The sequence below is a fragment of the Microtus ochrogaster genome, chromosome 4, assembly GCF_000317375.1.
Source record: "Microtus ochrogaster isolate Prairie Vole_2 chromosome 4, MicOch1.0, whole genome shotgun sequence".
NCBI lineage: Eukaryota > Metazoa > Chordata > Mammalia > Rodentia > Cricetidae > Microtus > Microtus ochrogaster.
Genome location: NC_022011.1, coordinates 16,263,867 through 16,286,834, shown reverse-complemented (window position 1 = coordinate 16,286,834; position 22,968 = coordinate 16,263,867). Strand labels below are relative to the sequence as shown.

At 45.2% G+C, this 22,968-nt stretch overlaps 1 protein-coding gene across 4 annotated transcripts; it reads left to right on the top strand.

Moving 5' to 3' along the window:
* Positions 1-120: 120 nt before the first annotated feature.
* On the top strand, positions 121-22,711 carry Zfp1 (ZFP1 zinc finger protein). 4 transcript variants are annotated; one of them, XM_026778849.1, is made up of 4 exons: positions 325-411; positions 13,236-13,290; positions 17,487-17,613; positions 21,411-22,711. In XM_026778849.1, exons 1-4 carry the CDS (start codon positions 395-397, stop codon positions 22,478-22,480), a joined length of 1,269 nt encoding a protein of 422 aa, XP_026634650.1. In that variant the 5' UTR covers positions 325-394; the 3' UTR covers positions 22,481-22,711. The 4 variants fall into 4 exon arrangements, with proteins under 4 accessions (XP_026634649.1, XP_026634648.1, XP_026634650.1 ...); XM_013354420.2 differs by lacking the exon at positions 325-411 and adding an exon at positions 803-948; XM_026778848.1 differs by lacking the exon at positions 13,236-13,290 and having other exon boundaries at positions 121-411; positions 21,414-22,711.
* Positions 22,712-22,968: the final 257 nt, after the last annotated feature.

The following is a 22,968-nucleotide window of genomic DNA, read 5'->3' as shown; positions in this document are numbered from 1 at the left end:
AGAAAACCTATCTCGAAAAAACCAAAAAGAAAAGAAAGAGTTTAAATAGATTACTCGTGACATTTCTAAAACCCAGTTTTTTTAATAGCATACAAGGAGGAAAGAGACTGTACTGTCTCTGAGAGCAGAACACAATCTGCAGTTAACTTGTAAAGCGGTCTCCACCCTCCCACTCGCAGACTACCCAGAGTCCCTAGCAGCGCGGCTCGGAGGCTTATGGGAATTGTAGTCCTGAGGTCCGCGTCACTACTCCGAGGACTCTGGGTACCGCCGCCCGCGCTACAGTCTGCGCGCTTGCGCGAACGAACGGGCAATCGCCCTTCCCCCACCTGCCGTCGCGAGTGGGTATCAGGGCCCCCTTTCCACGCGCTTCGTGACCCGGAACCGCGGGTGGATGCTAAACCCCTCCAGGTATGTCTGCAAGGCCTGGGATGGGCGGGCCCGAGAGACGGGTCGTGTCCGCGCCTGGGTGGAAACCTCGCGGGCCGTGGCGACCCCCGTGCGTAGGTTCGGGCCTCGAGCCCTTCTGAGTTGGTCCCTGTGGGCTGCTCCCGGTGGACTCGTGCGGGGTTGGAGGAGGACGGGCAGGTGCAGTGCTCCAGCCTTCCTTTGTCAGGAGACACGCCTCTGCCCAGCATCGCGGGGTTCAGGCCGCGTGGGAGTCCGGAAGCCCAGCGGGCGCGTGACCCTCCACCGGGGTGTGGGGGCGGGGCCCACTCCGCTGGCCACGCCCCCGGAGCCATTCTAGCGGTCTCCGGGAGCCTCCGATTCCCTCGCGACGCCTGGTGTTTCCAGTTGTATCATCACGGAATAATCGCGTCTACTCCGTTACTTCCGGTTTGAGGCACAGTGTGAACAGAATTTTCTTGTTTTTCTGAAATTGACTTTTCTGGGTAGTTCAGGTTAGCCTGCAGCTTGCTGTGTAAGCCCATGCTGGCCTCGAACTCTGTAAGTCTGTCCAGCTTCACCTCTATTTTTTTGATTAGAGTTATGCTTTTTACTTATTTTTTATAAAGTTTTCACACAGGTATATATGGTATATTAAGCATACCCCCCATATCTCTTACTTGCTTTTTAAAATCCTCCCCACCTGTTCCCTTTTCCCCATAGTTTCATTTCTGTACATACTATGTATCTCTATAAATATCTAGGAACCGCGAGTCAGAGAAAACGTGATGTTTTTCTGAGAGTAATTTGTTTAATATGATTATATCCAGTTGCTTCCATTTTCCTGCAAATGACATAAACTTCGTTCTTTATGGTTGGGAAAATTCTGTTGTGGGGTTAGTGAGACGGCTCGCTGGGTAAGGACACCTCCAGCCAGTGCTGAAAATCTTGAGTTTGAGCCCTGGACCCCATATGGTAGGAAAGAACTAGAGAACTGAACGCTGGTCTCTGACCTCCCCAAGCACATGTGTGCACAAACATACACACACGCTCAGGTGAAAAAGTGTAAGAATCCCATTGTGTAAGCCTGTCATATCCGTTCCTCTGTTGTTGGCCACCTGTGCTGGTTCATGATAGCTGTAATAATAGCATGTAAATAATGCTGAAAGACCCACTAATGTGCAGTGGCTCCGTGATACGGGAATTTTCAGGTAAAAACCTAGAAGTGGTATAGCTGAGCCATATGGAAGATCTGTCGTTAGTTTCTGGAGAAACCTTCACTGGTTTCCATAGAGCCTGGACATTCAGTCCCACGGGCAGTGTATAAAGGTCCCGTTTGTCCACAGTCTTGCCAGCATTTCTTGGTTTTGTTTCTTTTTAATGACTGCTATTTTGACTAGGGTGAAATGGAATCTCATTGTAGTTTTTTTTTTTTTTTTTAAATATTTATTTATTTAGTATACAATGTTCTGTCTGTACGGCTACAGGCCAGAAGAGGGCGCCAGACCTCATTCCAGATGGTTGTGAGCCACCATGTGGTTGCTGGGAATTGAACTCAGGACCTTTGGAAGAGCAGGCAATGCTCTTAACCACTGAGCCATCTCTCCAGCCCCCCTCATTGTAGTTTTGATTTGTGTATTGTGGCTGGTGGGTTTGAACATTTTTTCATTGACTATTTGTATTTTACCTTATTTCTTTATGTTTGAGTGTTCTGGCTGCATGTAGAATTTTATGCCAGAAGAGGTCATCAGGTCCCACTATGGATGGTTGTGAGCCACTATGTGGTTGCTGGACCCCTGAAAGAGCAGCCAGTGCTCTTAACCGCTGAGCCATCTCTCCAGCCCCATATTTTATATTTTAAGAACCACTTTGTTGATCAAAGTTGTAGGAGGTGGAGATCTTTTCTTCTCAGAGACTGGGCTATCGTGACCGCCAGTATTTTATCTGCTTCAGCTGTCCAGGTTGCCCACTTGGTGGCTTTCTCTGCCAAGTATTTCCTTTGCTTGTGAAAGAGTTGTCTTTTTAAGCCAGGTGGTGATGATGTACACCTTTAATCCCAGCATTTGGGAGGCAGAGGCAGAGGCAGAGGCAGGTGGATCTCTGTGAGTTCAAGGCCAGCCTGGTCTACAGCTTGAGTTCCAGGACAGGCTCCAAAGCTACATAGAAACCTTGTCTTGAAAATCAAAACAAAACGAAAAGAGTTGTCTTTTTTAATCCTTACAAGTGAGTAATGGCTGCATTTGAGGTAGCATCAGTGCTGCTAACAAAATGATGTCAGTTCCTTCGTTTCTTAGGAAGCTTTTGACCATTAATTAATCCTTTATTCCCAAATGGTCACATGGGCCTGTAGTACCAAAGACTCACACGTAGAGTCAGCTTAAATATTTACTGGCTGTCCTGGAACTCATCTACCTGCCTCTACCTCCGGAGTGCTAGGATTAAAGGCCTGTAACCACCGCCCAATACTTTGGCAGGTTTTTAAGGTGAGGTCAGGAGTGTCATAGCTGGGTGTGATGCTGTGTTAATCTTCAGTTGTTTAGTCAGTGGCAAACCTTTGTTTTTTTATTTTTGTTTGTTGGTTTTGGTTTTTTTGTAGTAGTTTGTTTTATTTAAGACAGGGTTTCTCTGTGTAGTCCCAACTGTCCTGGAACTCACTCTATAGACCAGTACCTTTATCTTTGGGGACTGTCCTTGTTGGGTCCGGGAGTCGCACAGAAGCAAGCTTTTTTCCAGAAAAAGAAAGGAAAAAAATCACCATGGGGCACACAAAGCTTATCAGCTATAGCTCTGACCACAGCCAGAGATTGGGCTTCTGGAGCTGTGCAGTGGGGGCTGGTTTGGGGCCTCCTTTTATAGGAAAGTCAAGCACAGGTGTGGGTCACAGAGCTTTTACAGCTTGAGGTCAGGCTTAAAGCCACACTAGATTTGCACAACTTCTGGTTGTAGGACATTAGAATGTCAAGTTAGCCTGTGGCTGACACAGCTGCTTTTCACTGTCCCTGAAGGAATGCAAGGCAGAGAGTAGAGTCACATAGGGGGACAGTTAAAATTAAGGGGATACAAGCAGAAGGCAACACTTAGAAGTTAACCTTTATCTGCAGTACCTGCCTATCTGGGAAGCTGGGAGGCAGGAGACAATTGTAAAATGTTTATCTCTGTGCACAGTGGCTGCCAGGGTGTCTGCTCTTAAGGCAGAAAGTGTTTGTTAAAGGTTAATAGTGGCTGACAGCTTTTTTTTTTTTTTTCACCCAAAATGTGTTTGAGCTCACAACTTTATATTTCTGTATTCCAGGACCGGACCCTTTATTTCTGTATTCTGTTCCTGGACTCTTCATTCTGACATAGGTTTTGATGCTTCACTCTTAAGCCACTGGACCAGGTGCTTCATAGACCTTTGGGATTGTTTTGGAGTAGAGTGGGAGAGTTTGGAACTTAGGGTTAGAGAAGTCCTAAGATGGTGTAGGCAGAACGAAGTGGGCCATTCTAGTTCAGAGGACCAGAATGCCCAGAGAAAGGGGGCTGGAGACATGACTCAGCAGTTTAGAGTGCTTCCTGCTTTTGCTGAGAACCCAGCTTCAGTTTCTAGCAACCATGTTGGGTGGTTCCAGGGAATTCAACACCTGCTTCTGGCCTCTTCTGGTACCCACACTCAGAGCATGTACTCATAGACATACACACATATGCAAAAATAAAAATAAATCCTTAAGAAAGAGAAATAAAGGCAGAGAAACATAGATAATGAAGGCCTCTGGCTATGAGGTTTCAGAGGGAGGCAAGGACTTCTGAAATGGGGCCAGAGGCCATTTATGTCATATTCTGGCCAAGAACCGAGCTGCTTTCTGTCTATATCCTGAGAATTTGAGTGAGGCTGAATTCAACAGTAATGGACTATTTTTTTTTTTTCGAGACAGGGTTTCTCCGTAGCTTTTGGTTCCTGTCCTGGAACTAGCTCTTGTAGACCAGGCTGGCCTCGAACTCACAGAGATCCGCCTGCCTCTGCCTCCCGAGTGCTGGGATTAAAGGCGTGCGCCACCACCGCCCGGCTAGTAATGGACTATTTTGCTTGGTGGAGGATGTCTGAAGACAGGATGGGGGCAGAAGAGGTGGCTTAGTGATTAAGACACTGGCTGCTCTTCCAGAGCACCTGGATTCAATTCCTAGTCTTGTCTTCTGGATGACATTCAGACTATAGCGAAGTTATTGTTCGCTGTTCTTATCCCAGTGAGAGAGAGCAGAAAGATAGCAAAACTGTGTAGTTTGCTGGGGAAAGGAGGGGGCTTAAAGTTGTAGGCTACAAAGCAAACGCTGAGATATAGCTGCAGTTGTTAGAGATAAGGGAGACCTGTTCTGCATCGAGATAATAGGAACAGTGCTCTAGGGGCAAAGTGCCCCCCTTGCGAAGGTTCCAGCTTGTAACAAAAGAGAGCCTAAACTGGGGGTGCCACTGAAGGAGTCCTCTGTCTGAAAATCACTACCTGGGGAGGTGTTTCTTCCAGGTAAGCTTGGAAGGCAGACAGGGTGGCACAAGTATGGCTCGAGGGGGCCAAGCTACGTCTCCAGCAGGAAGCAGGTTTTGGCATCATGGCATAGGTATGATAGATGCCAAGACTAAGGCTCACGGAGGCTTGTGACAAGTCTGGAAGACTTCTGAGGCCAAGCAGTGTGGCCATTGTGGGAAGTTAGGAAGGTTGTCAGGTCCACAGGAAACTCCCAATTCCCCAAACTCCAGAAAGTCCAAATAGCCAAAAAAAAAAAAAAAAAAATAAGCAGAAGGAACATAAGACTAGTCAGTGTAACAGCCCTGGCTGTTCTGGAACTCACTCTGTAGAACAGGCTGGCCTCGAAATCAGAGATCTGCTTGCCTCTGCCTCCTGAGTGCTGGGATTAAAGGTGTGCGCCACCACTGCCTGGCTCACTTACACTTTTGGACAGGATTGGAACTGTTAAAGACAACAGGTACTTCTGAGGTTAGACTGCATGAACGCATTTTGCATCATGAGATGGCCATGAGCCGATAAGAACAAGAGGTGGAAACTGGGGCTTAAAGTAGTATGTTTGTTGGGTTGACAAGTGGGAGACTAATCACTAGATAGGGTTTAGAATTGCCTGGAAGAACCTCTAGGCATGTCTGTGAGAAAGTTTCTATATTGACTTAGTTGAGTGGAAAGACTCACCCATGGCTAGGGACCCAGGACTGAGTAAAAAGGAGAAAGAAGTAAGTCAGCGTGTGCCACTGTTCTCTGACAGTGGGCCCAGTGTCATCAGTGACCTCTTGCTGCAGCCGCTGTGACTCCTCTGTCATGATGGACTGTACTCAAAATGTGAGCCCTGAGGAGCCCCTTCTGCAAGCTGCTTTTGTCTGGGCCTTAGTCCCAGCAATGAGAAGAGCAGCCAGTACACTTGCCTTTCCCAGAAAATGTTGATGTTGTCTCTCAGCTTGAAGAAAGGGCAGTGAGGTGGCTGTCAACTCTGTCTGCCAAACTCAGGTTTCTGGTGTTAGAGCAAAACCAAGATTCTGTACTTGTGAGAAGGCATCAGGGCCTGGCAGGAGGAGACCTTATAACTGGTCTTATGACCATCCCTCAACCTTGGGTCCTTTTGCTTAATTTCAGCTAGAAATTAGGAAGAGGCCAGTACCATCGTCCAAAGTAGTCTTCGTGGGGCTTATGTTGGAGCTTCCGGAGAGAGCACGTGGAAGGCTCTTTGGGTTGTTCTCTCAGAAAGCGATGAGTTAAAACTCAGCTGTTTTGGACAGAGCGGGGTTTCTGCACGAATATTGTTATTGAGACAGCAAACCCAGGCTAGCTCACACCAGCCTAGATGGAACTTACTTTGTACACTGCTCTTACCTGGATAGAAATTATCTGTAGCGCAGGCTGGCCTTGAACTCAGGGCAATGGTCCTGTCTCAGCCTTCTAACTGCTGGAGTTGTAGATGTGAATAACCACCCCAGCTTTCATGAATGCACAGCCAGGTGGTCTGCTCTGAGCACTCGCTATTGGCACATCCACCAGGAAGCTTATGTATAGGTCAGGAGCAGACAGTCTGCTCAGAAAAGCTTCAGGGAGGGGAAGTCCCTTTTCGGGCTTTGAAGGGAGTGGGTACAGGGCTACAGTAGGATGCATGTGCAGCTAAACCTTGCTTCTCGTTAGAACCAGAAAATACAGATGGGGAATCAGGCCTGCCTTACTGCCTCATATCAGATCATAAAAACCTTCATGATACCAGGCTTTCCCATGGTCCTTGTCACTTGTTTCCTTGCTAGGGTCACCCTCCTCGGTTCCAGGAAGTTTGCACTACACTAGGTTTCCACATTGTCCCCTCAGTGCCCACTTATTCCAGTCATCATTACCTGTGCACCCTCCCTCTGTTTCTCCCTCCCTCACATGAGCTCTCCTGTTCTCATCCCCTCCCACCCATTCCACCTGCAAATCTATTTCCCCTTCCCTTCCCAGGGAGACCCATGAGTTCCCCCTAGAGCCCTCCTTGTTACTAAGCGTCTCTGGCTCTGTGGATTGCCGTGTGGTTACCCTTTACAGCTAATTTCCACCTGTGAGTGAGTACATATCATTTTTCTTTCTGGTCTGGGTTGCCTTGCTCAGGATGATTTTTTTTCTAGTTCATCCATTTGCCTGCAGATTTCATGGTGTCATTTTTTTCTAACAGATGAGTAATATTCCAGTGTATAAATATACATTTTCTTTATCTAATTCTTTAGTTGAGGGACATCGATGTGGTTTCCAGTTTCTGGATATTATGAATAAAGCTGCTATGAACATAGTTGAGCAAGCCTCCTTGTGGTAGGATGCCGCATCTTTTGGGCATATATACCCAAGAGTGGTATAGCTGGTCTTGAGATTGATTTCCAATTTTGTGAGGAACCACTATATTGAGTTCCATTGTGGTTGTACAAGTTTGCATTCCCACTATAAGTGGAGGAGTGTTTCCCTGAAGTGTTGTTGTTGTTGAAGTGTTCCATACCTGCACCAGCTTGAGCTATTGCTTGTTTTTTGTTTGTTTTGTTTTTGTTTGTTTTTTGTTTTTGTTTTTGTTTGGTTTTTCGAGACAGGGTTTCTCTGTAGCTTTGGAGCCTGTCCTGGAACTCCCTTGGTAGACCAGGCTGGCCTCGAACTCACAGAGATCCGCCTGTCTCTGCCTCCCGAGTGCTGGGATTACAGGCGTGCGCCACCACCGCCCGGCTTGTTTTGTTTTTTAAGACAGGGTTTCTCTGTTGTTTTGGAGCATGTCCTGGAACTAGCTCTTGTAGACCAAACTGGCCTCAAACTCACAGAGATCTGCCTGCCTTCGCCTCCCGAGTGCTGGGATTAAAGCGTGCACCACAACTGCCTGGCTCACTTGTGTTTTTGATCCTAGCCATTCTGACAGATGTAACGGAATCTCAAAGTAGTTTTGATTTACATTACCCTGATGACTAAGGATGTTGAACATTTCTTTAAGTGTTTCTCAGCCATTTGAGATTCTGCTATTGAGAATTCTGTTTGGATCTGTACCACATCTTTTAATTAGATTGTTTGGTTTGTTGTTATCTGGTTTCTTGAGTTTTTTATATATTTTGGATATTAGTCTTCTGTTGGATGTGGAGTTGGTAAAAATCTTTTCCCATTTTGTAGGCTGCTATTTTGTCCTATTGACAGTATCCTTTGACTTACAGAAGCTTTTCTATTTCATGAGGTCCCATTTATTGTCAGTCTTGGTGCGTATACTATTGGTGTTTTGTTTAGGAAGTTGTCTCGTATGCCGATGTATTCAAGGCTACTCCCTACTTTCTCTATTAATAATCGGGTTCAGTGTGTCTAGTTTTATGTTGAAGTCTGTGATCCACTTGGACTTGAGTTTTATGCAGGGTAATAGATATGGATTTATTTGCATTCTTGTACAAGCTGACATCCAGTTAGATCAGCACCATTTGTTGAAATGCTTTCTTTTTTCTATTGTATATTTCTGGTTTCTTTATCAGAAGTCAGGTGTCCATATATGTGTGGATTTATGTCTGGGTCTTTCATCCAATTCCACTGACCTGTTTTTATGTCAATACAATGTGGTTTTTCTAACTATTACTCTGTAGTAGAGCTTGAAGTCAAGGATGCTGATAACTTCCAGAAGTTCCTTTATTGTTCAAGATTGTTTTAGCTACCCTGGGTTTTTTGCTTTTCCATATGAAGTTGAGTATTGTCCTTTCAAAGTCTATACAGAATTGTGTTAGAGTTCTGTTGGGAATTGCATTGAATCTATAGATTGCTTTCGGAAAGATGACCATTTTTACTTTAATTCTACTGAACCATGCCAATTTCTTTTTTCAAAGACTCGAAGTTATTGTCATACTTTTTTTTTTTTTTTTTTGAGACAGGGTTTTTCTGTGGCTTTGGAGCCTGTCCTGGAACTAGCTCTGTAGACCAGACTGGTCTCGAACTCACAGAGATCCACCTGCCTCTGCCTCCCGAGTGCTGGGATTAAAGGTGTGCGCCACCGTCACCCGGCTATTGTCATACTTTTACTTGCTTGATTAGAATTACCAGTATTTTATATTGTTTGTGGCATTTGTGAAGGGTGTTGTTTTCCTGATTTCTCAGTCTGTTTGTCATTGTTAATCTTGTATCCAGCCAAATCACTCAAGATGTTTATCAGCTGTAGGAGTTCCCTGGTAGAATTTTGGGGTCACTTATGTATACTATCACATCATCTGCAAATAATGATACTTTGACTTCCTTTCTGATTTGTATTCCCTTCATCTCCTTCTTATTGTTCCAGCTAGAACTTCAAATACTATTTGAGTAGATATGGAGAGTCTTGTCTTGTCTTGTTTCTGATTTAAGTGGAATTGCTTTGAGCTTCCATTTAGTTTGATGTTGGCTGTTGGCTTGCTGTATATTGCCTTTATTATGTTTAGGTATGTCCCTTGTATCCCTGCTCTCTCCAAGGCTTTTATCATGAAGGGATGTTGGATTTTTGTCAAAGATTTTTTCAGCATCTAATGAGATGATCATGTGGGTTTTTTTCTTTTAATTTGTTTATATGGTGGATTACATTGATGTATTTTCTTATCTTGAACCATCCCTGTATCTGGGATGATGCCTATAGTTTTGGGTATACTATGTAATAATTTTCATTGTACTCTAAGAAATCTTTCATTTTTTTATTTCTGCCGTGACCCAGTAGTCACTAAGTAGAGTTCAGTTTTCCATAAATTTGTAGGCTTTCCCTCGTTTCTGTCATCATTGAAACAGAGCTTTAATCCATGGTGGTCTGATAGGATGTAAGGGGTTATATCTGTTTTCTTGTATCTGTTGAGGTTTGCTTTGTAACAAAGAATGTGGTCAGCTTGGGAGAAAGTTCATGAGGTGCTGAGAAGAAGGTGTAGTCTTTTGTGTTTGGGTAGAATGTTCTATAGATACCCATTAGGTCCATCTCTTGTATTCTGTTGGTGATGTTTGCATCTGTAGTTCCTGTTCACTTACCCAGATTTTCCATATCTGGGATTCCTTCCGTTTATATTTTCTTTATTGGTTCTTTGTCCATTTTCATATCTTGAACACTTTTTTGTTTTTTTGAGACAGTTTCTGTGTAAACCACCCTGGCTGTCCTGGAACTCACTTTGTAGACCAGGCTGACCTCAAACGCACAGAGATCCATCTCCTGCCTCTGCCTCCCGAGTGCTGGGATTAAAGGCGTGTGCCACCACCGCCCGGCCACTTTCATTTGTTTCCTTCAACTGTTTGTTTTCCCTGACTTTCATTTCCTCCAATTTTTTGTTTGTCTTTTTCTCAATTTCATTAAGAGATTCACTCACTTCTTTAAGGACCCCTTTTCTTGTGCTTTGGCTGTGTTGGGATATTCAGGACTTGCTGTAGTAGGATAGTGGGCTCTGGTGGCGCCATATTGCCTTGGCTCTTGTGCTCTTATGCTGGCATCTGGGCATCTAATTGGTGGTAATTTTAGCTAGGTCTCAGTGCTGAGTTCCGGGTTTGTCTTTGTTGGATATGTTTTGTTCCTTGGTTTCTGTTTCCTCTCTGGTCTTCTTGGCTTGTGTGGCCTGTGGTTGAGCAGGGGGTCTCCACCTGAGTTGAGGGCTAAACTGCTGGTGGCTGGTGTAGTCTCTTGTTGAGCAGAGGGTCTCTGCCTGAATTGGGGGTAGGAGTTCTGGAAGCCTTCGTGGCTTCTGATCCAGCAGGGAGTGTCTATCTGAGTTGAGGGCTCGGATACGGTGTCGGGGAGGTGAGGGGATAGGGAGGACTGCCTACCTGGTCTTCTGGCAGGTGTAGTCTGTGGGTGGACAGGGGCTGTGTGCCCAAGGGAACCAAGAGAAGAAGGAGATCCATGATCAGGCGGCCTCCTGATCTTCTGGCAGGCATGGCCTATAAGGTTGAGCAGTCTACCTCCTTTTTTAAATATTAATTTTTGTTTTTATTTGTGCATGTTTGTCTTGTATGTATTTCCCGTGTGTGCTGATGCCTGCAGAGGTCCAAAGAGAGCATCAGATCCCTTGGAGTTGGTATTCCTGGTGGCTGTGAATGTCTGGCATGGGTGATGGAAACTGAACTCTGGTCTTCTGGAAGAACAGGAAGTGCTCTTAACCTCTGAGTGTCTCTCCACCCCTCTATTTCTTTACAAATTAAATTTTTAAAAGTTTATGTGATAGATGTTTTGCCTGTGTGTATGTCTGTGCATCACGTGTGTGCCTGGTGCCTGAGGGACCTGGAAGAGGGTGTGCAGTTCCCTAGAACTGGGCTTATAGGCAGTTGTGATCTGTCAGGTGGGGGGTAAGAATGGAACCCTGTGCCTAGGGAAGAGCAGTGAGCATTCTTTGCCGTATCTCTAGCCCCCAAAGGAAAAAGATTAATATATGCAGCAACTATAATAATGTGCCCTGGGTCATTCTAGATATTGGTAATTTGTGTTCTTTGTTACTTTCGGATTTTTTTGTGTTGGTTGGGCAAGGTCTCGCTATATAGCCAAGCTGGCCTGGAACTTGTGGTCCTGCCTCAGCCTATCAAATGTTACCATCCCTCCACACCCAAGCTGTTTGTGTGTGTGTGTCCCCCCCCAGCCAGTTTGGTTAGTTTTATTGGTGTTCCTGATCTTTCCACATACCAGCTCTGGTTTCCTTGCGTTCTCCATTGTTAGAGATTTACGATTTCTGCTCTTACATTTATCATTCCCATCCTTATGCTGGCTTTGGGTTAATACACTCTCGGTTTGGGTGGGAAGAGGGGTAGGAGTGACCTAAGGCCATTAAGACATTTTATTTTTATTTATTTTTTTTTTTTTTTTTTTTTTTGAGACAGGGTTTCTCTGTGGTTTTGGAGCTTGTCCTGGAACTAGCTCTTGTAGACCAGGCTGGTCTCGAACTCACAGAGATCCGCCTGCCTCTCCATTAAGACATTTTAATGCACATCAGGTATTGTATCTCATTCTTGCCATCCCAGCACTTGGGAGCCTGAGGCAGGAGGATCGTGAATTTGAGGTTAGCCTGGGCCAGATGATGAGGCCTTATCTCAAAAAATAAAACAAGCAGTTAGTAACTGAAGCTACTCTTTCTCAGATGTTTAAATGCTGTTTTCTTTGCTATTTAATTCCTTTGCAAGGGACTGTTTTAAGGATCCTTCCAAGGCCTCATGCATGCTAAGAATTTCTACCTTTGTTCCAGTTCGTGTTTTGTTACGTGGCAGATACCCAAGAGAAGCAGCTCAAAGGACGAAGGGTTTATTGTGGTTCCCGGTTTCAGTCAACGGTCCCTTGATTCCATCTCTTTAAATCTATGGTGACATTGAACATCATGGCAGAGGTTACTCACCTCTGCTTACTTCCTGGCAACTAGGAAGACAGGAAGGGACTGGAGACAGGTTTATCTCCCAGGGCATGCCCTGGCATGCTGCTTCATCTAAGCCCCACCTTCTGTTTCTTACTGATGCCACCATAAGAGTCCATTGGGAATTAGTCCACAGATGAAGGACCAATGTCAGTGATTGAACCCGGCAGCCGGGGGTTCACCTTATAGCAAACCCTAACAGCCACTGAGTTGTACTCTTAAGTCCTTAAGTATTTTCTTTTTCACTTTGTCTTGTTTTTCAAGACAGTTTCTCTGTGTATTCTTGGCTGTTCTGGGGCTCACAGACTGCCTGCCTCCAGAGTGCTGCAATTAAAGGCATGTGCCATACCACTTGGAGTTTTCTTTTTTCATTTTTTTCTTCTAATTTCCATCTTTGCTGAGGTTCCCTATTTGTTCATTCATGTTTGCCTTTCACATTAAAGTCTGTGGTGTAGGCATCACGTGTTGAGACCATTTGGAGTCCTGGCCTCCAGCTGCTCTTCCCTGCTAGAGATCTTTACTTTCCTTCTGATTTGAGTTACTAAAGGCTGTGTCAAAGTTGTTTACCAGCTCTGCTTCACGAGTACGTGTTGCCTTGGCCTTGAGGATCAGAGGATGAGGTTTTCACCTGTTGGCCCACCTGACTGTTGGGTATACAAGCCTCCGTGGTGCTCTTGAATAAGGGGCTTCTTACCAGTGTCTAGAGGTCCGTGTCTCTGTGTGTTTTAACCTCCAGCCCCTTGCCTGAAGCTCGTGAATGGTGTGGTAGCGCATAGAATGCAGAAAGGCGTTGTGCGCTGCAATCGTAGTTGCTTTAAATTCCTTATCTGACGGCCTCAGGGATTGGGGCTTTTTTGTCTCTTGATGGCGGGATTCTCTCCTTGTGTTTAGCTGAACGAAGTTGCCAGCATGCTTTTTCTGAAGATGAGTGCTACTTTCCCTGGGGTGTATATGCTTTCTAAACAACATTCTGGTTACCAGGCAGGTCAGATCCTTAATAACACGCTTCCTTTTCTTCCAGTTGTGCCTTTGTGCTTCAGTGCCTTTGCCAACCGCAGAAAATGATGGGGTCCCAGGTGAGTCCACTGCTTATTGCTCACTTGGTGTTTCGTTTCGTTTTGGAGCGTTATGTCTATGGAAAATGAAGTAGAAAGGATAAGGAGTTAGCTTTGGGACAGAAAGATGGCTCAGTGGATGAGAGCTCTTGCTGCACAAGCAGGAGGACCTGAATTTGGATCGTAGTGGGCTCTGCCCCACACCAGTGTCTCTAGCACTATGAGGGTCAGAGAAAGGATTGCTGGGGCTTTCTGGAAGCCTAGCTCCAGATTCAGTGAAACAACCCCATCAATCCTTGCCATTCTGGGGTAAGGGGTCCCTTCTGTTTTGAGAAGAAAGGGTCAACCCTCAGACTCCCTATGTATTTAGGGTAGTGTTCTCAGTCTCCTAATAATCTGACCCTTCAGCACAGTTCCTAATGTTGTGATGATTCCAACCATAAATCTTCATTGCCACTTCTTAGCTGTAAATTACTGTTAAGAATTGTAATGTAAATCTGTTTTCTGGTAGTCTTGGTTAACAACCCTGTAAAAGGGCCCTTGGACTCCAAAGGGATCATTACTCACAGGTTGAGAACCTAACGGGAACCTTAAAAGTTCAGCTTCTAAGGATCCCTCTCAGGGTTCAAAAAAAAAAAAAAAAACCTCCACAATAAGTGAAAGGAACTAAAACCTGAGGGTTAAGAAATCTACTTACAACACGTTCTTTCTATCCCGATCTCATTATTCTCTCTCCTTTTTACTCTATTCTGTTCTCCTGACTGTAATTTCTTAGCTCTAAGTCTATCTCAATCCTAATTTCAATTTCAATTCTCTGCTCTATTTTTCTTCTTCATTTCCCTATCTCTGTTAATTTCTGGGACGCTTTTGCTCTAACTTTTGTTCCCACTTCTGTCACCTCTCTTCGTTCTTACCCAGCTGTAAAGACCCACAAAACCTTGCAGGCAGAGGTAGCCAGGCAGCTCACATAAACAGACAAGGGAAGTTTGTGGCCCTTGGTGCTTTAGCATTTTTGTCAAATGTTTAGCAAACTTCAGTGTTAGCTCTTAAGCCTGATGCTTGTCAGAGGCACCAGTGAAGGCTTGTCTGCCTCTGGGCTGTGGGTAGAGGGTTATTTTTCCTGTGAGTAAGACACAAGCAGTAAATCTCCTAAAGTCATCAGTAAGCGGAGGTGAAGGTGAGGTGAGGAGTTGGGAATCTTTTAATGCAAGGTTAGTTTTAGGTCGTTGCTTTTCTTATCTATAAGTGAGGTAAAACCAAGGCAGGCTTATGCTTATTTCTTCTATCTATGTGAGCAGCTATGAATTAACAGCTCTGAGCAAGTAGTAATTCTATGTTCTTGGATATCTGGGAATGCCTTGAATGGAATGCTTTTGCCTAAACCTTAAACGCTGACCCAGCGCCTGTCAATAAAGATAATTGCAGGAAGGCAGATCTGTGTTTACAGAGAGAGGAGCAAAGACCTGGCAGTGCAGAGCAGGTTCCTTGACTGTGACTGTCTTCACACATAGCTCAAATAGTGCTGAACTGTGGGAGATAAATCCCAAATTTGTAACAGAAAGGGAGTCAGCTACAGTGAAAAATCTATAGCAGAAAACAGCCACTTTATTTACAAAGCAGTAATCTCGAAAGCCCTGCATTGTGTTTTAAAACCTTCACCCAGCCGGGCGATGGTGGCTCATGCCTTTAATCCCAGCACTTGGGAGGCAGAGGCAGGCGGATCTCTGTGAGTTCGAGACCAGCCTGGTCTACAATACAAGAGCTAGTTCCAGGACAGGCTCCAAAGCTACAGAGAAACCCTGTCTCGAAAAACCAAAAAAAAAAAAAAAACACGCACAAGCATAATCAGGCGGATCTCTGTGAGTTCGAGTTCGAGGCCAGCCTGGTCTACAGAGCTAGTTCCAGGACAGGCTCCAAAGCCACAGAGAAACCCTGTCTCGAAAAACCAAAAAAATAAAAATAAAAAAATAAAACCTTCACCCAAAGCCCCTAGCTCTGATGAATCACTCATGAAATGAGAGCGGGCTGTCTAATTACTGCAAGACTCCTCAGTTCATAGCAAGAACCCTGGCTTAGACGACGACATGCTCCCAGGTCCCAGCCCAGGAAAGAGGACGTGTGGTGTGAGTGTGCACACCTGGGCTAAGAAATGCACCGTCTGCTCCTGTGATGCATTTCAGCTGAACCCTTCTAGCAGGTAGATTTTTAAATTTAATTACATTTTTGTGTGCATAGGGTGGGGGTTGGTGGATTGTAGTAGACTGTACAAGGTCAGTTTCTTCTGGTGGAGAACTCAGATCTTCAGGCTTGAGTACGTACCTTTACCCAAGAAACCATCTCTAGCTCTTTCTTTGTGTTCAGATTACATTTGCTAACGTCAAGCAAGAAGAGCCAACTCCAGCATTGCTGGTGGCAGTATAAAGGGCAGTGTTACTGTGAGCAGCGCATGGCACTCACTAGCAATGCTTAGCTAAGCCGTGTCTAGAAAGTTTACTAGGAGACCCTGTCTTAGTCTAGTTGTAGCTTTCCTAAAAGTTCACAGCAGCCCCATTTGGGGAAGCCATTGGCAAGGTCATGAGAAACATAACACAGGCCTTAACACTGCTGGTGCATCTGGCAGAATGTTTAGTATTTTTCCGCTTTGTTTACCACTTGACTGCCGGCTCTCAGGAATTAGTTTTAAAAGCAGACAGATTTGTAAGATGAATGGAGTACCCTCACCTGATCCAAGGCAGCACGGTGCAGGAGGGGAAGAGATGTCCTTAGTACATGTTCAAGACAAACCAGAGCAAGTGCATGGAAGACTCTGCACGTAGGCAGTCTGCCCTCACTTTAAAGTCTGGAACAGTGGCACAGGTATCTTGATGCTAGCCCTCAAAATATCTGCTTCTGAGTTAGTTCCGGCCTGCACTAGAAACTGTATGCTGTCATTAGAGAATTACTGCTGTTCTGCAAACTCTTCCCAGACACTGCCCTTGGCTCTCGCTTTGATTTGTCCCTTTCTATGACCTTTTAAATTACTGTTTTATTGGTGCTTTTTTTTTCTGAGACAGGGTCTCTCTATGGCAGTGGTTCTCAACGTGTGGGTTGGCACCCTTTGTGGGTAGCATATTGGATATTACATTACGATTTCCTAGTGGTGCATATTGGATATTTAGTTATGATTTCCTAGTGGTACATATTGGATATTTAGTTATGATTTCCTAGTGGTGCATATTGGGTATTACATTACGATTTCCTAGTGGTGCATATTGGATATTACATTACAATTTTCTAGTGGTGCATATTGGATATTTAATTATGATTTCCTACTGGTGCATATTGGATATTTAATTATGATTTCCTAGTGGTGCATATTGGATATTTACATTACGATTTCCTAGTGGTACATATTGGATATTTACATTATGATTTCTTAGTGGTGCATATTGGATAGTTATGATTTCCTAGTGGTGCATATTGGATATTTACATTATTTCATAGTGGTAGCAAATTAGTAGAAGTAGCAATGAAATAATTTTATGATCAGGGTCACCACAACCTGAGGAACTGTATATTAAAGGTCTCAGCATTAGGAGATGCTGTGTCAGGTCCTGGCTGTCCAGGATGGCCCCAAACTCAGATCAGCCTGCCTCTGCTCTACCTCCTGATGCTGGGATTAAAGATGTACCCTGCCTGCAGTGCGTTTCTTAATCGTGTCTTGAGAAAGGGTGAGAAATACACTTTTCAAAACTTGTATTTTTGAAAGGTCTTTATTTCCCTCGTTATTTGATGTAGACCTCTGCACCAATGTGGATTTGCCTCTTTCTAGCTTTTAGTTTTGAGACTGTTTCTCACTATGTAGCCCTGGCTGGCTTGAAACTAAGATCTGCCTGCCTCTACCCCCCAAATGCTGAGGCTGCAGGTGTGCACCACTACACCTGTCTGCCTGCCTCTACCCCCCAAATGCTGAGGCTGCAGGTGTGCACCACTACACCTGTCTGCCTGCCTCTACCCCCCAAATGCTGAGGCTGCAGGTGTGCACCACTACACCTGTCTGCCTGCCTCTACCCCCCAAATGCTGAGGCTGCAGGTGTGCACCACACCTGTCCTGAACAAAGGTGTTTGGACGCGGCACTGCCAGCAGCACAGTTCATGGCGAACTCTTACAATGTGGCAGGAGTAAGTTTTCATATATCCTTTCTCTGTCTCCCAAAGCGAATCACGTGTCATTTCAGGGATTGGTTTCATTCACTGATGTAACTGTGGACTTCACCCAGGAGGAGTGGGAGCAGCTGGACCCCTCTCAGAGGATTCTGTACATGGATGTAATGCTGGAGAACTACAGCAATTTACTCTCCGTGGGTAAGGACGGCCTGGGAAACAAACCTGTAACCTGGGGGCAGGAGCTGGAGTTAGAATGGTCAGTTCAGACCTCACCAGGTGTAGATGGAGCTGCGGGCAGGCCTACTTTTCGTCCTGCCTGACTCCCGCATGGTTAGCTTAATGCCCGAAATAACAACACACATATTTATTCATATAAACACTGCCTGGCCCATTATATCTAGCCTCTTCTTGGCTAACTCTCATATCTTGCTTAACTCATTTCTAATAATCTGTGTAGCACCACAAAGTGGTGTCTTACCGGGAAAGATTCAGCATGCCTGACCTGGCTGCTGGCTTCACTGCATCTGACCCAGAGAGGAGAGGCATGGCATCTGGCTCACTTCCCTTCTTCCCAGCATTCTGTTCTGTCTACTCCACCCACCTATGGGCTGGCCTATCAAATGGGCAAGGCAGTTTCTTTATTAACCAATGAAATCAACAAATAGACAGATGACCCTTCACCATCAATCAGGGGAGCTCTGAGTAGGAAAATAAAAAGCTAGGAGAAATGATGTCCCAGCTTTTGAACAGTTTGAGCACCTTTGAGATTTTTTTTCTTAAGACAGGTTCTCACTTATTTGACCTTGGCTGGTCTTGAACTCAGAGATTACCTACCTCTAGCCCCTCCCACCCCAGTACTGGGCAAAGGTGTGTGACCTGAGATAGGGTTTTTTGTTTTTTAGTTATTCAAGACAGGGTTTCCCTGTGTAACAGCACTAGCTGTCCTGGAACTCAATTTGTAGATCAATGGTCTCAAATTCACAGATTGCCTGCCTCTGCCTCCCAAGTGCTGGGATTAAAGGTGTGTCCCACCATGTCCAGTTAACCCCAGGATCTTGCTGTCTACTTGAGAGGCGTCTTCAGAAACTTGCAGAGTGATTATATGTGCAGGCTGTAAGAAATGCTCACTTTAGAGTTACTTTGTGGGGCTGGAGAGTTGACTTAACGGTCAGCGGTATATACAGTATGCTCTTGCAGAGGACTTGAGTTTGGTTCCCATTGCCCATGCTGGGCAGCTCATAAGCACCTGAAACACCAGCTCCGGGGGATCTGAAGCTCTGGCTCTAATGGCACCTGTACACACCTGTACGCAGACCCCACATACAGACATTTAAAGAGATTCTTCTAGGACCAGTGAGATGGCTCAGGAGGTGAAGGTGCTTGCTTCCCTGCCAAGCCTGATGTCCTGAGTTTGATTCCTAGAGCCCATATTGGTGGAGGGAGGGAACCAGTCTGAGGTGGCTGTCCTTTGACCTCCACTCACATGCCATGGTAACGCATGTATGTGCACACACACACACCACACAAAAATAAAAGTAGAAACTGGGTAAGTGTGGCACACTTTTAATCCCGACACTGGGGAGGCAGAGGCAGGTAAATATCTGAGTTCAAGGCCAGCCTGGTTTACATGGAGAGTTCCAGACTAGCCAGGGCTATATAATGAAATGCTGTCTTCAAAAAAAGGGTGGTGGTGGGCTTCAGAGGTACTTCAGTGACTGGGAGTGCTGGCTGTCCTCCACCCAGTATGTGTTTATTCCTAGCATTTATGTGGAGGCTGAGGGCCTTCTGTAGCATGAGATCTCTTCTGACCTCTGTGGGCACTGCAAACATAGCATGCAAGTAAAACACCCGTATACATAAAAGTAAAAATTTTATGTATGGCTATTTTTGTCTGCCCATATGTCTGTGTACCATGCGTGTGCCTGGTGCCCTCAGAGGCTAGATAGAAGAGAGCCATGGAATCTCCTGGGACTAGAGTCAGAGATAGTTATAAGCCACCATGTGGGTGCTGGGATTTGAACACAGGTCCTCTGGAACAGTAGTCAGTGTTCTTAACCTCTGAACCATTATCTAGTCCAATTAAAAAAAAATTTTTTAGGGGCTGGAGAGATGGCTCAGTGGTTAAGAGCACTGGCGGCTCTTCCAAAGGTCCTGAGTTCAGTTCCCAGCAACCATATGGTGGCTCACAACCATCTGTAATGAGATCTGGCTCCCTCCTCTGGTGTGTGGGCATACATGGAGACAGAATTGTTGTATACATAATAAATCTTTTTTTATATTTATTATGTATACAACATTCTGTCTGTATGTCTGCAGGCCAGAAGAGGGCACCAGACGTCATTACAGATGGTTGTGAGCCACCATGTGGTTGCTGGGAATTGAACTCAGGACCTTTGGAAGAGCAGGCAATGCTCTTAACCACTGAGCCATCTCACCAGCCCCTACATAATAAATCTTAAAAAAAAAATTTTTTTTAGGCCCAGCTGTGGTGGTGGCGCACGCCTTTAATCCCAGCACTCAGGAGGCAGAGGCAGGCTGATCTCTGTGAGTCTGAGGCCAGCCTGGTCTACAAGAGCTAGTTCCAGGACAGCTAAGACTATTACACAGGGAAACCCTGTCTCGAAACCCACCCCCAAAATATTTTTAATAAGTTATTTTTAGGGTTGGGGAGATTATAGACGTGAATCCCAGAGCCCACAGAAATGCTGGGTGGTAGCTACCTTGTTCCATCCTTGGAATGGAGTGGAATATTAGCCACATCTGGGTTTGATTACCACCTATAACTTCAGTTCCAGGGAATCTGACACCTTCCTAGCCTCCATGGGTACTCAGCACACACATGGCGCATAGCCATACATACAAGCAAAATACCCAAATATACTGGAAAAATGTTATTTTGGGGCCAGTTGTTGCTGCCCATACCTGTAATAAAGAGTGTCGCAAATCCTAGGCAAGCCTGATCTACGTAATGGAGCCCAGTCTCGAAGGGTGAAAACCAGCAGGGGTGAGCAGAGACCAGTGCTGGTGCCACTGTCGTCTGGAGCTGAAGCGCCAGTCACTGACTCTGCTCCCCATGACGTCACTGCCCATCTGCGTATTTTCTTGGTCTCCAGGCTGACTGTCCATTGTCCTCGAGGGTGCTATGAAATCCTTATCACAAAGTGCTATCTTTACCATGGCATTTTATATATGTTTTATATATTTTATATATATATATGTTTGTATCACGGAGAGGAGGAATGCTGTTGAGAGACTCTTTCTGTATGGCCCAGACTAGCCTTGGACTCAGGCTGGTCTTCTCAACCCAGCATCCTGGGTGTTAGGATTATGGACGTGAGCCATAACATTCAGTTTTGACCTCTGATTTTTTTTCTGCCCACCTTTTTTTTATTTGAGTTTCTATCCATAGCCCTGGCCGTCCTGGAACTCACTTTGTAGACCAAGCTGGCCTTAGACTCACAGAGATGGGATCAGAGATGGTGACACCACTGCGCAGCTTTTTCTACTCACTTAAAGGTCATTTTGTCATCAGGAGATACCACCCCTCCAATATATATTTATTTTCCTTTCCAAGCTTAAGAGATGAAAAATGTTTGTGTTGGATTTTTTTTTAATGCTGAAGACTGAGTCTGAACCCAGAGTTAGCTCTATGATGGGATCCCTTGTGGGGACTTCACACTCTAACAGAGAAGGCTTAAGAAAGTCCCTTTTAGCCGGGCGATGGTGGCGCACACCTTTAATCCCAACACTTGGGAGGCAGAGGCAGGCAGATCTCTGTGAGTTCGAGGCCAGCCTGGTCTATAAGAGCTAGTTCCAGGACAGGCTCCAAGCTATACAGAGAAACTCTGTCTTGATTTTATTTTTTTTTTAAATTTTCGAGACAGGGTTTCTCCATAGCTTTTTGGTTCCTGTCCTGGAACTAGCTCTTGTAGACCAGGCTGGCCTCGAAACTCTGTCTTGAAAAACAAAATTTCTTTCACTGTGTTTTGTCCTAGAAGTGTGGAGGGCCGATGACCAGGTGGAGAAGGACCCCAGGGACCCAGATGAACAGATGAAGCCACGTATAACCCTCAAGAACCAACCACCAATTGAAGAAAGAGGAGGTCTTTTTGGAAAGACATTAAATCTGAACACGGACTTTGTTTCATTAACACAAGTTCCCTATAAGTACGACTTAGACGAAAAGACTTTGAAATGCAATTCCGACTTACTCGGCAGTGGAAGCTGTGTGAGGAGGGAGGGCGAGGAGCACGGTGGGTTTGGGAAGCCACTTCTGTACCTGAAGCAAGAAAGGCCCCGTGCTGGAGTAGAGTACTCAGGATACAGCGGGCATGGAAAGGCTCTGAGCCATAAAGAAGTCGTCTTCAAACATCAGAAAATGAAGAGTTTGGTTCAGCCTTTTGTCTGCAACTACTGCGACAAAGCCTTCTCCTTCAAGTCGCTCCTCGTTAGCCACAAGAGGATACACACGGGAGAAAAACCCTACGAGTGTAACGTGTGCAAGAAAACCTTCTCCCATAAGGCAAACCTCATCAAACACCAGAGAATTCATACCGGAGAGAAACCGTTTGAGTGTCCTGAGTGCGGAAAAGCGTTTACCCACCAGTCAAACCTTATTGTGCACCAGAGAGCACATATGGAGAAGAAGCCGTATGAGTGCAGCGAGTGCGGAAAGACATTTGCTCAGAAGTTTGAACTCACCACACACCAGAGAATTCACACAGGAGAGCGACCCTATGAGTGCAACGAGTGTGCAAAAACCTTCTTTAAGAAATCAAACCTCATCATACACCAGAAAATTCACACGGGGGAGAAACGCTATGAGTGCAGCGAGTGCGGAAAGTCATTTATCCAGAACTCCCAGCTCATCATCCACATGAGAACTCACACTGGGGAGAAGCCCTACGAGTGTACTGAATGCGGCAAAACCTTTAGCCAGAGGTCAACGCTCAGACTGCATTTGAGAATCCACACAGGAGAAAAACCCTACGAGTGTGCTGAATGTGGGAAGGCCTTCAGCAGAAAGTCTCGACTCATTGTCCATCAGAGGGTCCACACGGGCTAGGTCCTGCGGCTCCAGTCAGACTATACCGTGGACAGCCATCAAAGCAGAATTCTTCCATCGAGGGAGAAACCTTGAAGAATACTGAAGGAACTTGGGGAATTGTATTGAGATGCAAACTAACTCAAAAAAACTTAAGAGGAAAGGATACCATAAGAATATATTGAAAATTAGTATCCATATGTATTTCATACATGTATCTCCAGATCCAATTGTGAATAGATACACCCAGCTCTATTTCTATGAGCTTTCTTGATTTTTGTGCTGTTGGGACTCAGACCTAGGGTCTTGCCTGTGCTAGGCAGGTTTTTTTTAACCACTGATCTACATCCCCAGTCTACAGTGATCTTTTTAAAATTTTGAATTGAATATTCTAGGAGGAGAAATTGTTTTAAATCTGTTAAGTTTAACAGCTGCTGGGAATTTGAAATTCTCATCTATAAAATTGCATCACAGTAAACAAGGTTTTCCATACTCAACATCACATATGC

Bases quoted from the DNA above. Each gene is read 5' to 3' on its own strand.
- Zfp1 (XM_026778847.1), top strand. From the start codon at position 217: ATGGGAATTGTAGTCCTGAGGTCCGCGTCACTACTCCGAGGACTCTGG. The intron at 412-17,486 runs GTATGTCTGCAA...GTGTCATTTCAG, and splicing joins TGGATGCTAAACCCCTCCAG to GGATTGGTTTCATTCACTGA. The intron at 17,614-21,410 runs GTAAGGACGGCC...GTTTTGTCCTAG, and splicing joins CAGCAATTTACTCTCCGTGG to AAGTGTGGAGGGCCGATGAC.